Source organism: Phytophthora infestans, genomic scaffold (assembly GCF_000142945.1).
Source record: "Phytophthora infestans T30-4 supercont1.228 genomic scaffold, whole genome shotgun sequence".
NCBI lineage: Eukaryota > Oomycota > Peronosporomycetes > Peronosporales > Peronosporaceae > Phytophthora > Phytophthora infestans.
Window position 1 is genome coordinate 44,116 of NW_003303531.1, and position 16,620 is coordinate 60,735.

The window sequence follows — 16,620 nt, forward strand, 5'->3', positions numbered from 1 at the left end:
GGCTCGCTCTCGCTTGTTCTATCTGGATCGCGCATCAGCTGACCGCTAGAATTACAGCAACTTGTTTTTCTTAAGGTGGAAATTTGTCAAGATCAAATCTCAGAAGGTAAATGGGAAAAGAACCTAACCGCTCGTGAGTTTCTAGAACTGCTACAGTACCTCAGAATTGTGTTTCTTCAAGATTGCGCCTTTCTCTTTGATTTACTTCCTGGTTGAATCCGTAAACATAGTCTATTTGGTGATAAGTTCCAGGAATTTCGAATCACCACATTAGCTGGAGCTCCAAACCCGGTGAAAAATCAACTTCAAGTCGCGATGCCATTGCTCTCTGATCTCCTCATTACACAACATGCAGAAGTATTGAGTAATTCAGCAGCTCAACACAGTGAAATGGTGAAATTTTTGTCGAAAACTAACAATAACATCACCTCTTTATTAGGGGGTGAAATGACATTTCGCCTTATGCCAGTAGCGGCAGCGAGTGGAAGCAGTACCGCAGTTGACGGTGACACGGCCAGCGTACCTAAAGCAAACGAAAGCTCAAACTTTATCAGTGACTTAATTGAAACGCGGTCTTCCAATAACATACATCAGCATTCAATGAGTAGGAAGATCAACTCTGAGCATGAGCTTTGGGCGGAGTGGCACGAAGGACTGACCAATCATCCCTCAACCGAGTACCTAGAAGCCACGTACGGCAGAAAATGGCGACTGTCAGCAAAGGAGTCCAAGATTTTCTCTATACGCCTCTGCATCATCAAACACGTACGTACACTAGTGAAGCGCGGGTTATCTGTTGATTGTGCTCTAAACAAAGCTGATAATGAGCGTGGCAAAAAGAGCATCGATGCTTTCCAAGTATCTGAACAGCAAGAAAACGTACTAGATATTAGCTGCTGAATACACATCATTTAGTTTATGTTCTCAACTACACGTGTACTTGTCACCAATAACCAGCATACATGAGCTTTACTCGTCCATATAGTGTCAATCTAGTGCAAGTTGTCGGTGTCAATGACCAACTAGGCGCGACCTCATTCGCCATAGACGCTGTGGTGTCCTCTCTGTGAGACTGGAGACACTGACGCCGTGTCATGTTGTCGTAGTTGCTCTGAATACAGCTTTCAAGACGGGTCGGCTGCGTGGTGACACCACCAGCGGCTCGCTGGCCCACTGCCAGTGGAGGAAGGGAGACGAAGAACAGTGTAGACTTGGTATACAGCGTCTGAGTGTTGAACTGTGACGACCAATTGTAATGCCACTTTTGGGTCATGACCTTTATGATATCCAACAGGTAACATCTGGCTAAACTCTGATATTCTCGGGTATCAGGTCACAAGGTCACGACCTACTCGTGACTTTTTCTTTTTAACTTCAAAGTAAATGCAAAATCGTAATGGATTGTCCTTAATTCCGATCACCGGTAAACTAGTTTTGACTGGGACTTCGCATGTCGAATGCACAAGGTAATACTGAATTCAGAGTAATGTTCCCGGCTATTCAGGCAATCTCTTTTAGCCCAAAGATTAGGCCGTGTTCGAATAGGAGGTTTTATCCTTTTGAGGTTTTGTACCTAAGTTTTAGAAAAGTTTCAAATGCCTTTGAAATGCTTGTTTTTTTCCGAATTGGTGGTAGACTTGTTCTTCACCGAGCTGCTAAAAATAGGCAGAATAAATGAAATAGCTATTTTTGCAAAATCCCGTTTTAAGGCATTTTAATATGGTCATGTTAAAATCGGGCAGCCCTGAACTAATTTTGCGCAATTCCTAGCACTACTTTTTACTTGTTCTGTGGTGACTGCACAAGAAGAGCATGTGGTCCTATCACGTGAGCCTCAATGCGCATGGCAATCTGCAAAATCTCAAGACACCACCAACCGGCACTTGCAAGGTCTGTGCCCTGTATTACTCCACCGAAATCATCCTTACAGTCTTCGCCGTTTGCGCCAGTACGCTTGAAAAGGCCCCAAACAAACGAGTTCATCCATACATTTTCTTTTTGTGGCTCCACTTTCTTCCGCCCACGAGGATCTCGAACGAGTAAGTCCCCTTCTTGTCGTAGATATGACTTTGGATCGATACTTTTGTACAGCACCATGCATTGATCTGGGCCAAGATCCACAAAGATCACCAAGATGAACGCTCGCGTACGCACTTCAGAGTCTTCACGCTCCAGCGTGTGGTAATAAACAACTGTGTTGTCATCGAGACGCTGAGTAACGTGGAAGTGGGACTTCACGTCGCGTGGATACATGCTCGTTAGCGACTCTGGTTGCGAAAGGACTTGCCACGTCCCCTGTGATACTTCTTCCATTGCTTGACCATGAAAAACCTTTTCGAGAGAGAACATGAGCTTGTCAGGGAGCAGTTTGTGTCGGTCTCTCCAGCCAAACACGCTTGCTCCCGTTGTGAAGCAGGCTTTGCTCTGTCGGAAGTTCAAAACCTCCTCGAACGTTGCATTCGCAATATTGTTGCACTGCTCCAGAGTCAGTGGGTTCACTACAAGTATCGGATTGATGCGTTTATCCTCCTGAACCTGTCGAACCGCAGCAACAGCCTTATCGTGAGCTGAAGCCAACTGTGCGACCTGTTTCTCCACCATCGCATGCTCAGCCTCGAGTCGTCTTAACTCGACGTTCTCCTTAATCAACGCGCTCTTCATTTGAGCGAGTTGCACGTATGCTCTGTGTAGATTAGCATCAGTATCGTGTCGGTTTGCACCTCTTGAAGGCTGTGCATCTCGTTCGTGATGCACCGCTAGTAGTCGTTCGTACTCGGCTTCTAAGCTCGCAACTTAGTAGCGGAGATCACTCAGCGTGTTCTATCCGTGCAAGTTAGTCCATCGATTAGAGCCAACCATCCAGGAGACTCGAATTACGAAATTTCAGACATACTCGTACCAGTTTCTTGTAGTAGCAACGCTTAACGATAAGTCGGTTCTTAGCTCGCTGTTCTTCATCCAGCTTTTTGCTGGGAGTAGCGTCGTTCGGCAAGTCCATTGGCAAGTTAAAGCTGCAATGTGCGGTGCCACACACCTGGATTAGCTAACCCTATCGACGGACGACGGAGATTACTTTGCAAGAGCGTCAACGCCTGTGCCGAGCCCGATGAAAAATTTCGGCGCTGCGTGACGAAGGCCAGCCAGTCTCTGATGCCCACAATTGACAACCCCGTCGGCATGAGACAAATATTGACGCTCAACGCCAAGCTCGCCTTTAATCCACTTTGTGCCCCTTCGATTGACACGCTTCGAATGGATTCTCTCCTGAGCAAGGACAAGCGACTACACGTACAACCACATGCTCGACGCAGCGGTCGAGTCACGTTGCCATCGTTGAGGCTACCGGTAACTGTAACTTGCAATGTGACTGCACTGTGTTACTGGCCGCTTGAATTGACGCGCCGCGTTGGGTTGACGAACATCGACGTCATGCATTTACTCAGGTACGTTGTACCGTAATGATTGCACCTGCTGAATTGCTGAAGCTGGAACGTCTCGTCGAGAGTGGCACGTTTCAAAGCGATCCGCTTTTATACATGTAATAGAATCCATTCTACTGTTGAAGGCAACGGCATAACTTCGTCCTCCATGGCGGCATTGATTCAATGAATCACGGAATAGCTCGACGTCGCCGCGAGTGACGGAGATGTACATGCATCTGGACCAGCTCGGCTAGCAGTAAAGCTAGCAGTGATAGGCTAACTTGCAACCAGATTAAAGTCCACACAGTGGGAAGAGCTAGGCGAGGCGCATGTGCACTATTGATACACAGGACTCGGAGCGGCTCTACACTGCAAGTGCAAATATCCAACACAAAAAGCTGCGTAATTCGCAATGACGGTGTGTAAAGCATTATTAATATCTAGCAGTGTTGGCCAAAGGCAGAGCGAGTATTTCGAAAATGTCGTCTAAGTGCTGCTTTGGCGACACTGTCGCTGCGACAGTGGAGCGGGCTGTCAAGCTGCGTAGCATCGTCACAGTCCGATGAATAGACAACTGTAACATCCCACTGCTTTCACCGAGTTCAACAGCGTTGACCCAACAAAAAATCAACATAGAAGCTCAGTAACCTTGCCGATCTTTTACCACGCACTGTGCGTACAACGCTGAGCAAACTTGTACATGTACAGCGTATCCAACTGGCGGATTGCAGGATGTTTTGCCAGTATCGGTGAGCAAGTAAGACTTGTCATGTTGCAAGGAGCGGCCACTTCATGGTCCCCCCTCGTGTGTAGCGCTCATGGCTACATGGAGTGTGGTGTTGTCAGGTCGGGATCCCACCGTACTGTACACAACGCAGCAACACGGATGTGTGGCGAAAACGAAAGTTACTCGCGCCGGACGCGCGACAAGAATCGAGCGATCTCAACGATCAGAGCTAGTCATCGGGCCGATTGCACCCGCTAGCAATCCAGCAAGTCGAGCTGGACGCGATGGGGGGGGGGATCGGATAGTCTCATAGTCTCACAATTGAATCTGCCTCGTGGCAGTCACTTAGCTCACCTGCTCGCAGGTGTTGCTACTTACCTAGCGAAACTCACACGTCGGGCACCTACAACCCCGTGTACATCTCCTACACTTTGTTCCGACCTCAGACAGCGAATCGCGGATCTCTTGAATAACATCGGCGAGGATGACACCCAGCTGACTGGGAGTCCACAGTTGAAATTGGGTAGATCTATCTCCGCTCCTGAGAGTGGAGCAAGCGTCGACGAAGACCACGAGGCTGCAATGGCTATGATGTCCATGGTCGATGACGACGAGCACGCTGCGTCCTGTCCAGAAGACAAGCAGTCTCCGCGTCGCACTCAGACTACGCGGCTGCGATCGCTTTCCAGGTGCGCAGTGCGGGCGTTCTAGTGTCAAAGCTGTGAGCCTTACTGATTCATTTTGTTTTTTTCTACAAGAATCCAAGAGAAGGCGGCGATGAAGCGGTCACCACGAAGACTCTCTCCTTACGACACGCAGCAGCAGCTCATGACCATTAGGAACATCGTGAATCCGGGCGAGCCCACGGAGGCTAGTGGCTCCTCGCTCGACAGGCAAACCGGTGCAGTTGGCAAGAAACGGAGCACACGCTCGCTGTTTCCAGAGCTATCGGAATCCGACCGTCGTGCCAAGCAGAGACTTATCGTGAAGCGCTGCTATTACAAGAAGATCGTAAGTTCAACTGCAATTGTGGTGTCGACAAAGCCCAGGAGCTCACTCGCTGTGTGTTTGTCCACAGAACACGATCAAGTCGCTACGAGACGAGGCCAGCACCTTGGAACATCAGTTCCGCTCGGCTTTGCGAGCAATGCAGCAGGAGGACGAGGCTGCCAAAGCCGCAGGTCACGGAGATGACGTCAAGCTGCGTGAGCTGCTCATCGACACGCTGACAACCAAGGAGACGTTGCGTGAGGAAAATGTCCGTCTGCGCCGACTTGCTGACGAGTATTACATGAAGAACCAGGGGCGCCTTCGTCAGCTGCTGGACCCGGACCACAGAGGCTTGATCCTTTTCACTGCCGCTGTCAACGACGACTGAGCTATTCGCTTTTCAACACACATGCACTGGAAATACAGTGCTGTATAAACACACTGCGCTTCACAGAGAATGCGCTTTACATCTATAGCATATTATGGCGAGGAGGACACGGCCCCGCAGCGACAAACAAACCGCCTCGATTGACAGAGGTGGCAGACTAGCGCAGGCCTTCACATCGCACAAAGAAAGTAAATTATATAGAGCGAGCTAACTTGAAGCTAATAAACACCCGCGCAATGCAAGCGCACACAACGACATCTTGCTTGGTCTTCTTCGCTTATAATAAGGGTGCAGCTTCATGTACTGCTAGGGCAGCGACATGTGCGAGGGATACGCTTGCACGCCACATGCCGGCAGCAGGCCGCGTCATCTTCGAAACGCCGTCGCTGACTGGACCAGAATGCTCCCCTTAAGTCCGCGTGCATGCAGCGGTCCCACTAGCGAATCTGACCCGATCTTGCTAATCAACACGAATGGCCCCAACAAAGCTCAAGTTCGACGACCCGGAGGTCAAGAGGCAAGCGCTGGCAGGCCTGACCAAGACCATCCCCGTGGTCCCCTTCAAGGGCGTCGAGTTCTTTGATGTCGGCGGCCTGTTGGCCAACCCAGAGAAGCTGCAGTTGACGTTCGATCTGTTCGAGCACGCTGTGGCGCCTTTCATGGACCAGGTGGATGCCATCGGGTGTTTCGACGCGCGCGGCTTCCTGTTCGCACCATACCTGGGTGCGCTCTTCCAGAAGCGAGTCTTCATGTTGCGCAAGCCTGATAAGATGCCGAGTGTGAGCGACACTATCGAGTACTTCAAGGAGTACAAGGGCGACAACGGCGTGGGCGGCGACCACCTCAGCATCCAGACTTACGCCGTCAACAAGGGCGACCACGTGCTGCTAGTGGATGATCTGCTGGCCACAGGTGGCACCTGCGAGGCCGGCATTCGCCTTGTGCAACAGGCAGGAGCCTCTGTCAAGGCTTGCGTCTTCGTGGTGGAGATCGGTGTGCTGGACGGCCGTGGCCGCGCCATCAAGGCCAGCTCGGACGAGAAGACTCAGATCATCTCACTGCTCACGGAGAAGGATTTTTAGACTGGAGTTTAGACTGCTAAGTATGCTAACTACTACATCGATGGCGAGAGAGATACGATGTGTACATCAATTGAAGGCAAGAGGAACGTGGTGATGCATGTCATCCGTGACATCGGACTTGATAGACTTTTAGGGAACGGATTTAAAAGGATATTAGTACTAGCATTTATCACAAATGTCTTGTATCAAGACTCTTGTTATTAATAAGTTAAAATCCTGCAAAATCGTAAGCGCGATGTTGAGACGCACCCGTACTTATCAGAGAGTTTTACAGTTGAAGTTGCAGAACAGCTTTTCATTTTGCAATCTGTGCGCTGCCAGACGCAAGTCCTGTTCCTTTCATGCTGCGTCTGACCACCCGCCGAATCCCACGTGCGCAGCTCTCACGGGCGCTTGGTCTGCGCTTCTCCTCTCACGGCAAGGTCTACACAGACGCGGACGCCGCTGTGAAGGATATTCCGTCCGGATCCAAGCTGTACGTGCACGGCAGCGCCGTAACTACAGTAGCATTCCTACTCCATTGTACTGATTTCTGATGTAAATTATCGCAGTGTTGTGGGCGGCTTTGGTCTTTGTGGTATCCCGGAGAACAGTATCCAGGCGCTGGTCAAGCAGGGAGCCAAGGACTTGACGTGTGTGTCCAACAATGCTGGAGTGGACGACTTTGGACTGGGTTTGCTGTTACAAACTCGTCAGGTGGGGGCACACAAGGCTGTACTTGCGTATGTGTCTTGCAGTCGCTGACTCTTCTTTTCTGCAGATCAAGCGTATGATCTCGTCCTATGTCGGGGAGAATGCGCTTTTTGAGAAGCTTTATCTCACTGGAGAGCTGGAGGTGGAGCTCACACCGCAAGGAACACTGGCAGAGCGTATCCGTGCTGGAGGGTCCGGTATTCCAGCCTTCTACACGCCCACTGCGTTTGGAACTATCCTTCAGGTACGATATCCACGTGTTGGCTTTTGTCTTGGTCTAACTTGTGATCTTCTTGATAGGAAGGAGGGTTTGCCATTAAACTCAAGCCTGATGGGTCCATTGACATCCCCAGCGCACCACGTGAAGTCCGCCAGTTCAGTGGCCGCAAATACGTCATGGAAGAGGGGATCACTGGAGATTTCGCCCTTGTTAAGGCTTGGAAGGGAGACACCGACGGCAACTTGGTGTTCCGTGGCACGGCTCGCAACTTCAACGTGGATGCAGCCAAGGCTGGGCAGATCACGATCGCCGAAGTGGAGGAACTGGTGCAACCTGGAGAGATTCACCCAGGTAACCTCCAGTTGGAAAGAGAGACGTGCTATTTATTGTATCGTCACTAACAATGGCCTATTGCTGTCGATAGACGAGGTTCACTTGCCGAGTATCTACGTGCAGCGCATTTTCAAGGCCGAAAAGACCGAGAAACGCATCGAGAGACTCACTCTTGCCAATGCCAAGGTTAGCAACTTGAGTGTGTCTGACGTCATCCACTCAGTGCTAATACTACTCCTCTTTTGTTCTGACTGATAGAAATCACAACACAAAATCTCCCCGGATCGCGAGCGCATTATTCGGCGTGCGGCCAAGGAGCTTAAGGATGGAATGTATGTGAATCTAGGCATCGGGTTGCCAACGTTGGCGTCCAACTACGTCCCAGACGGAGTAAAAGTTGTCTTGCAAAGCGAAAACGGACTGCTGGGCATGGGTCCGTACCCGAACGAGGGCGAACAAGACCCGGATCTGATCAATGCCGGCAAGGAAACGGTGACTTTTCTGCCTGGTTCATCGACATTCTCCTCGTCCGAATCGTTCGCCATGATCCGCGGTGGTCACGTGCACTTGACGATTCTCGGTGCTCTGCAGGTCGCGGAGAACGGAGATCTGGCGAACTGGATTATCCCAGGCAAGATGGTCAAGGGAATGGGCGGCGCGATGGATCTCGTGGGCAGCGGCAACCGTGTCGTGGTCACGATGGAGCACAACGCCAAGGCAGGAGCGAAAAAAATCCTTAAGCGCTGTTCGCTCCCGCTTACGGGCAAGAGTGTGGTAAACACCATAATCACAGAACTGGGTGTGTTCGACGTGGTGCCAGGCAAGGGGCTCGTGTTGGTGGAGATCGCACCCACGACCACGGTGGACGACATTCGTGAGCGTACGGAGGCATCGTTCACGGTTGCGCATGATCTCAAGACGATGGATTGAGGGGGCAATTGAAACCTACTAAACTAGGCTAATGAGAGTGTACCGGTATCTACAATCCGATTTGTTTTTCTTCGAAACCCAAAACCTATGAAAGTTTTGGTAGTGGTCTTATTGTGGTTAAAACCAGTAGCCCTAAGTTTTTTTTTAAACGTACCGGTGATCGACTTTGGCGCTGCAGTTTTCTTAAAAAAAGATAATAAAAATAGTATTTGTAATGGATAGGCGAATAATAATATCTAACCTGCATACATACGTACTTTCACCCAGAATTGTATTGGGCACAGATTGGATGGCTTACATGCACAGTACTTAGTAGCACAGTACCGGTGTTCTAGATAAATGTCCTTGAAGCATGTTTTCAAACAGACCTTGATTCAAGATTCTTGAAATATCGGTTATTATAGAACCTTAAAAAAACACTGAGCCCCGTTCCATTTTACAATTTGACGCGTACTATACAGTACTGTACGCGAATGGCGCTTGTCAAAATCTACAACTGCACTACACTATCGACACTCTTAAGCGTGTGGCCTCATATTTACCATACGTTTGTACGTCAAAAAATGCCGTTTCTATAGATCACAGCTCATGGTACTTGTGTGCGAGACAGGCCCTCCGAAAATTGGACTGGATCGGTCGCGTCACGCGATCTGCACGCGACTCGCGTGCAGATTTCGTGTACATGTACAGATTCCGCCTACATGACATGGGTTGAAATTGTCTCAGTGAAACCAAGATGGTTTATTTTAGGTCAACCAAGAAATCTGGGCCGACAGAAGTGAGAATCTGTCAAAATCTGTCGGGCCAAGATTGGCCGTTCTACCCGAAATCTGTCCGATTTTGGGGGCGACAAATTCTGTTGCGCTCTCCTGACAGATCCAAAACAAATTAAATGCAATTCCGTATATTGCAATTATTTCTAGGTGATTTTGATGCAGACTTCGAGCTGGTGCAGCTATGCGATCACAAAAAAACGCTGTAGATGTTTGCTTTTGAGGTTAAAATAGGGCGTTGGTTCTTCGGGAATGACGTGGTTTAATCATGATGTTATACTGTAGTTGAAAAATGTACATGTATTGGAGTTCAGAGCTGTAAGTGATGCGTTGTCTCTTCAATATTTTAATGAAAGGCCTGGATCGAGACGATTACACTGCTTGTCAAGAAATCTTGTCAACCTACCCAATGGTACATGTTACGGTTGCAAGCAAAACGAAAGTCCGGTGTACGGTTGGCAAATTTGCACAATGTTCGTTCCCTAGCAACAGATTGAATTTCGTCGCCAAATGGAGCAACGGTGCCTCTCCAGCAATGCGCTCCTTTGGAAACGGGAAAGCATGCATCTCATTCCGCAACTTGCCGTCATCAGCGATGGTCCGAGTCTTCTCTGCGACCGTCGCACTGCTTTGTGTGCTTTCAAATGCCCCCACATCGACTTTTGCGCGCACAGGTGTCGTGTGTACCAAGATTGGCAGTGTTGTCTCCGCGGCAACAAGATTGTGTCTCTGTGAACCATGTCACATGTTTGCGAATTCAAGAAGAAGTCTCTGTCTTGCGGCTTAATTGAGCGCCAGGGCCTCGATCTATCGGACGGATCAAACATGAAGGTAGACCAACCTTTGCTCGCACCGACGGATTGGCTCCTTACCGAATCAGAGATAACTGCATCGCGTGGTGGTTCACCTCGAAGCGACTTGTCCACTTTCACGACGGGAAATGATGTGAAAACGTACACAGTTACAAAAGAATTCTTCGACGCGGCGTTTAATGATCTCTCGTCTACCAAGACGGGAGACCGAGTGATGCTGACGGGTTGGGGTACCGACCTCATTCCTTTCCAACCCAACGTTGACGGCGGAAAAAAGTCGCAATTACACGACGTGGTCTCCGGTGTGATACAACGAGGTGGCAGTTTCCACGCTTTGGTGTGGGCCAATCTGTTGGAGAAATCCCAGAACATCAAGGTACGCAACGACATTAACGCCATCCCAGCATCACCGACAGGTGATAAACCTCTTTTTGTCTTCGATGATCGCACACGTGTCGTTACATCTTCACACCACCAGAAAAATTTGATCATCGCGTCTAACACTTCGACGGGGATTGATGAACAGCCTGTGGCGTTTGTCGGTGGCATTGACATCACATCGGATCGTTGGGATACCATCTCCCATAATGAGTCCGTTCTCCGTGAGGCTACAGGGGTCAGTGGCGCCTACAAAGGCTGGTTGGATGGGCATGTTCGAATTCACGGACCTGCCGCAAAAGATGTGGCTGCAAACTTCCTCGCTCGTTGGAACTCCGACTACAAACCGACACAAAGTCTTGCTCACGACCTGCTGGACTTTGAAAACCCGTCATACTCCGACTTAGCGCCTCTGAACTACGCAAGCAGCAAGACGAGCTCGACTCTAGGCCGCCAGAGCGTGCAGATTGTTCGTACTTTCAGTTGTCAGTACAAACGCTACAACGAGTTTGCGCCACGTGGTGAGAACTCGCTGTTCCAAGCACGCATCAAGGCGCTGAAGAATGCCAAAAATTTCATCTATATCGAAGATCAGTACTTTATCCTCGTGCCGGAGTTGCTTAACGCGCTTCTAGAAGTGATGCCGACAATCCAGCGACTTATTGTGGTCGCTCAGCGTCCTGTAGGGGAATCGAAAGCCACCGGATATGAGAAATATTTGTTCGATATGATCGCTCCTATCCAAAAACTGTATCCGAACAAATTGCAGATCTTCTCGACCAAGAAGGAGTTGAATCTCTACATCCACTCCAAGGTCGTGATCATCGACGACGTGTACCTATCGGTTGGCTCAGCAAATTGGAATCGTCGTAGCATGACCTCAGATTCGGAGTTGGGTGCAAACATCATCGATGACGAGACGGTACAATCTCCAGATGGAACTACGGTGCTGAAGGCAGCGCGCGACTTTCGAATCCGCAAATTCCAAGAGATGACGGGTCTGAGCTACGAGAAGCTAAACGCCATGACGTTTATTGAGGCTGCGAACCAGTTTGATGAGGCTGCTGTTGGCAAATCGAGCATCATTGAGCCGTACCAAGTCAAGGAGCAGGCGTATTTTACTGCCGTTAACGAGGTTGTTCGAAAAACGGTAGACCCACAGGACACCTGCATGTAGCTGTTCCAGAACACCGCGTTTAACAGTGCACGTATCCAAATAGACAACATTAATAATTTTTCCTGCTCCCCGTGTGCTGCGGTCACGTACGGACAGGATTAATTCGGGGCGTCTGGTGTATGTTACTTAACTGTAGCGCATACAAACTTCAAATGAATGGCCTTATAGGATCATCATTTCGATTCCCAAGCGGGTAAAATCGACGGATTTATCAAATCAAGCAGGAAATACCAACAGCATAGGAACGTTCACTATTAGTTTATTGGTTCCTCGCAAATATCCGAGCGCACGCAACATTACACTGTCGATCGTATGTACAATATCATCTGTGACTTGCATCACCAGAGCAACTCGATCAGCGCTACAGCACTTGCAAGGATCCGCAAAGAGATAATGTACATTTAGGTTGATGATGAAAATGGTCGGGTAGCATGCTATCCCATGGCTATTAATTTTATGTATTTTAGTATGTCATTCATCGTGGCGATTGGCTTTGCTCAACCTGCAACTTCAGATCTTCTTTCTGCACTCCTTGAACGGCGGCCTGCACCCATAATCAGTGCTGGTAGTATGTAGTGCAGCGTGATGGAATCTATTCAACACAACGTGAGAGCTACGTAATAAAAAGGTGTTAATATCCTCTGAGCAAGCCCAAAGTTTCGCTTACTTTGAGTCATCAAGTTTCTTCTTGAGTGCGAGGACACGATTGTCGTAAGTAAAGTCTTCCTGCCGCGCATTCTCCAGGTAGCACAAGCCGTACTCGTCCCACCATTTTTTGGCAGCTTGTCGTTCACTCTCGATCTGTGCAGTAAGATTGGCCTGCTTCGAGACGTAGTCGACCTCCTTCTCGTTTCCTTTGGATGCCATTTCCATTTCCAACCAAAAGCAAAAGTACCTCAACTGCCAACCGAGCCCATCGCGTTCTATTCTTATCGACCATCGTCTTCCATGCCTGATTTATTAATAGCTTACAGCGGTTCGCTCAAATATTTTCGTAGCTCTAGTTGTCCTAAACGCGATGGCCAAGCGGTTTAGTTCTCGCAACACTTCGGTCATAAAATCATAACAATCATATAACAATCAGCAAACCAAGCAAATGCAGTTATGAGGACTTTAGCAGCATCTTTTCGCAAGTAGCATGAATAGCTCTTCCGCAATGTCGCTGCTTGGTACAAGGACGCACAGGAGTCTGAGACATCCGCGGATAAGGTCACGAAGAGAGAGCTACATGAACTATAATACATGTACCTACCCGTCGTTTTACTGGGATAGCCAAAAAGCCCGAATCGTATTACATGTAGCTATGATATTTGCAATTCGCTATTATAGCTCTGCCATATTGCTTTGTGTCCTAAAACCGCGGAGTAAATATTTATTCATTTACTTAATATTTTTGGCCAATACGACCAAATTCAGATTGAAGCCCAGAATATATAGGATTTCAACTGCATTTTGTAAAATTTCCTCAATAATAAAGTCAAACCTTTCACGCCAAACCGACAAAGCAGCTCGTTTTACTGCACTCTCAAATGCTGCACTGCAACTCGACATCAACCATGACCTCCCTGCAGTAATCATCTTGATGGAGCTCGCTGATGATTCTTGAAATTACATATCTAACCCTAAAGTGATGTTGAAGTAAAACGTCGCTGTTAATGGAAACTGCGTACTCAAAACAACATACGTGCAGATGTACCTCTTCTCCTTTTTCATAGTGACGTGTACATGCACACTGACAAATAATAACTACTGAGGAATGCCGAGTACAAATTTCTGGACGAGGAAGACAGAATGCTAGTGCAGATAGCACGAGATATTGCGGGGCAAGGCGCTGGACGCATTACGTGGATGACTGTAGCACGGAAAATGAATTCGCTAAAGCGAACCTTCGTTACAGATCTGTCCAAGCTCCCACCTTTGTTTTACAGCCCCATACGATCCTCTCGTGGTCGCAGAAGAACTCGTGCCCATCTACTACGCCAGTCCCGTACGTGTGATTACCATCGCACTCAGCAGGATAATACTCACATCCATCGCGAAGAATGGACACTCGGGCATCAAGATACGCGGAATCTTTTTTAACATTTGCTAGTGCTGATGGAGCGGGAGACCAGGACTTAAATCATAAACATAAATCTTCATTTGTAGATACAACATCGGCAGTATTGGACGTGATTGCAGCTTCGGGATTCGGTGGGGTCGCGGCATCGAATACTTTCACTGGTTCTACTCTAGCAACTTTAGATACAATGACAATGTCAATGTGTGGAGATGGGAATGTTATGTGCTTTGTCGAAGCTAGGTCAAGATCGTTTGACAGTCCCAGACGAATTTCAAGCCTTGACTGCAACGTTTGAGGACGTGTTGCGACAGGAGATTGTATATCCGCCTAGTTCGCCTCATTTGAATGTTGGTGAGTTATTACCCAGTGATGTTTCCGCACTAATTGGTGCAGTAGATGGCATTAGGTCTATTCAAGCTGCGGATGCTTTCATGCTCTGGGCTGGGTAACGTATTGGATCCGTTCGTTCTGTCAAAACCTGTTCGAGCAAGTATTGGAATCGAGATACGACGTGACTTGGTTGATCGTTGCAACGGAAATCTAGTTAAGCATTCCCTGCAGCTCTCGACACTGCAAAATGTCGAGGTGTACGCTGAAGAAGTGAGGGACATTGAGCTTTCGATGATACATCCATTTTCAATAATATTTGTGAATAACCTGAGCTTTAAGCCTACCGCCACAAATCACATCACATATGAGCCTTTTGTTCATGCCGAACGCCTGGCACGCTGCACTCACAAGTGAGATTTGCCCCTGACATCATTGCATCTGCCCGAACGCTTATGCGGCCGTTGGCAACTGCATTCTGTTGTAGAGGTTGCTGCGAGCTGGACGTGAAGACACGTTCCTGTATATCTGTATACTGAGCAGAAATAGACATGGAAGCATTTGATTATGAATTACGTCCACCAACTAGACAGTAGTATCATGGTTTTCCTCTATGTAATCTGTTTGAGATATTCTCCCATCTTCTTCGGCCTTATGAATTTGCTGAACAATGAAACCTTTGTTTTCAAGTTGCCTTTAGCTGAGAAAAGATCGTACATCAAGTAAAACTTGTGGTACCTTCCCACAAGTTCATGTTGGCTGCTGGCAGACGTACGACCTGAAAGCGGTGGTGTGCACGATTTGGCACAGACGAACGCGATGTAGCGTACAGTGATGGGTAACAAAGGTGGGAAACCGGTCTTTCCACCCGCACACTACGCGATGCCGGCGCTCCTTCTTCTTGTCAAGAAGCCGCTTCGATTTCAGCGCAACACAAGTTTTTTGTGGGCTACTCATAGCTTGATGTACTTCCACGCCGCAATGTCACATAGATGCTCCTTTGATTGCCGTTACAACGCTCTCTCCATCTCGGTGTGAGTAGAACATCCTGCTGTCGCTAGGCGCTTCCATCCATTTGCCTGAAATGAATTCTTGTGCAAGTTGTGCAACGAAAGACTGGTGCGGATAGCGATCCTAGCTCATATCGATAGTCAGCCTTCTTGACATGTAGGCATTTACACAGATAACATCGACGATCGCCATACCAAGTGTTTTATACCACTTCTTCGATGTGTGACCATCTGCCAGCGAAAAGCGTCTGCGCAGTTGACCCAGGCGCTCGACGCCTTGCATGTTTGCTTTGAAATAAGCTACACAGGCTGGAGCATTGAACGGACTTCCAATTTTGCATGTATGTGCTTTCTCAGATGACTTATCAGCATTTGAAATCATTCTTACTACCGCACTGTCGTACCAAGATACTGCAACCATCTCATGGCCGACCGATACTCCTTGCCGATGTTGAATTGTCAGTGCGACCAAGCTGCGGGTGAACGCTTGCGATAGCACAGAACACAGATTCTCAGGGATAGTTGGTGTGTAGGATGATAGACTATATGGTTGGTAGATGAAGAGTTTCTCTGGACACCCCAAGTCCGGACAAGAAAGCTCTCCTCACTTTTGCTTTTGCTAAGTACCTAAGAGGCAACAACTTCAGGGAGAACAGCCACCTCCCCTCGCCTGCGTCTTCCACTTCAAGTGCCTTCTCAGTTCAATAGGTTTTGAGCCCAAGACCCCCGACGCTGAACTACGCAACAATGAAGTGGAACTCGGATATGAACTTCAATGGGAAGAACTATGCCCCCTGGAAGGCTCGCATCAAGACACTGCTCCAAGCCAAGCGTCTCTGGGGCATAGTGACTCGCACGGAGCTCCCTCCGCGTCGGGATGCCCGTCCTGACGTCGTCGACTCGTTTTGGAGCCGGGAGCATGAAGCGACCGCGTTTCTCATGACAACGCTGTCGGATGAAATGGTGATTGCGGTGAGCAACAAGACCTGCGCGTACGAGATATTTGAGCTGCTGGAGAAAACGTACGAGCCGCGAAACTGGGGAAGTTTGTGTGCTCTTCGTGAGCAATTTGTGACCTTGAAGTACAAGGATGGCAAAGACATGCTGCCACACATCAACGAGCTGAAGACACTAGCCGGACGGCTGGCCAACCAAGGCAAACCCGTTGATGACACGGAGAAAGTTTGTCAGCTACTCAGCAGTCTGCCAAGATCATGGGACGCATTTAAGAGCATGTACTACATCCAAGAGTCACCGATATCTTGAAGCTCGATGGAAACCAATGTGATGGCAGAA

General features: G+C 48.6%; 7 protein-coding genes across 7 annotated transcripts; 6 read left to right on the forward strand and 1 right to left on the reverse strand.

Moving 5' to 3' along the window:
• Positions 1 to 600: 600 nt before the first annotated feature.
• On the forward strand, positions 601 to 1,229 carry PITG_21124 (uncharacterized protein; the record flags this gene model as incomplete). Its single annotated transcript, XM_002895190.1, has 2 exons — positions 601 to 765; positions 1,122 to 1,229. 2 exons carry the CDS (start codon positions 601 to 603, stop codon positions 1,227 to 1,229), a joined length of 273 nt encoding a protein of 90 aa, XP_002895236.1.
• Positions 1,230 to 1,779: 550 nt separating this feature from the next.
• PITG_21125 (uncharacterized protein) lies at positions 1,780 to 2,601 on the reverse strand (the record flags this gene model as incomplete). Its single annotated transcript, XM_002895191.1, has 2 exons — positions 1,780 to 1,923; positions 1,972 to 2,601. The coding sequence occupies 2 exons, from the start codon at positions 2,599 to 2,601 to the stop codon at positions 1,780 to 1,782; spliced, it is 774 nt and encodes a 257-aa protein (XP_002895237.1).
• Positions 2,602 to 4,731: 2,130 nt separating this feature from the next.
• PITG_21126 (uncharacterized protein) lies at positions 4,732 to 5,527 on the forward strand (the record flags this gene model as incomplete). Its single annotated transcript, XM_002895192.1, has 3 exons — positions 4,732 to 4,793; positions 4,908 to 5,178; positions 5,228 to 5,527. The coding sequence occupies 3 exons, from the start codon at positions 4,732 to 4,734 to the stop codon at positions 5,525 to 5,527; spliced, it is 633 nt and encodes a 210-aa protein (XP_002895238.1).
• A 473-nt stretch (positions 5,528 to 6,000) lies between these two features.
• Positions 6,001 to 6,624, forward strand: PITG_21127 (adenine phosphoribosyltransferase, putative; the record flags this gene model as incomplete). Its single annotated transcript, XM_002895193.1, has 1 exon — positions 6,001 to 6,624. One exon carries the CDS (start codon positions 6,001 to 6,003, stop codon positions 6,607 to 6,609), a length of 609 nt encoding a protein of 202 aa, XP_002895239.1.
• Positions 6,625 to 6,926: 302 nt separating this feature from the next.
• Positions 6,927 to 8,840, forward strand: PITG_21128 (succinyl CoA transferase, putative; the record flags this gene model as incomplete). The annotated part of the gene is made up of 6 exons (XM_002895194.1): positions 6,927 to 7,084; positions 7,161 to 7,305; positions 7,370 to 7,546; positions 7,603 to 7,873; positions 7,947 to 8,041; positions 8,114 to 8,840. 6 exons carry the CDS (start codon positions 6,951 to 6,953, stop codon positions 8,783 to 8,785), a joined length of 1,494 nt encoding a protein of 497 aa, XP_002895240.1.
• A 1,456-nt stretch (positions 8,841 to 10,296) lies between these two features.
• PITG_21129 (phospholipase D, Pi-PLD-like-2) lies at positions 10,297 to 11,925 on the forward strand (the record flags this gene model as incomplete). Its single annotated transcript, XM_002895195.1, has 1 exon — positions 10,297 to 11,925. One exon carries the CDS (start codon positions 10,297 to 10,299, stop codon positions 11,923 to 11,925), a length of 1,629 nt encoding a protein of 542 aa, XP_002895241.1.
• A 4,164-nt stretch (positions 11,926 to 16,089) lies between these two features.
• PITG_21130 (uncharacterized protein) lies at positions 16,090 to 16,450 on the forward strand (the record flags this gene model as incomplete). Its single annotated transcript, XM_002895196.1, has 2 exons — positions 16,090 to 16,406; positions 16,447 to 16,450. 2 exons carry the CDS (start codon positions 16,090 to 16,092, stop codon positions 16,448 to 16,450), a joined length of 321 nt encoding a protein of 106 aa, XP_002895242.1.
• Between the last annotated feature and the right edge of the window lie 170 nt (positions 16,451 to 16,620).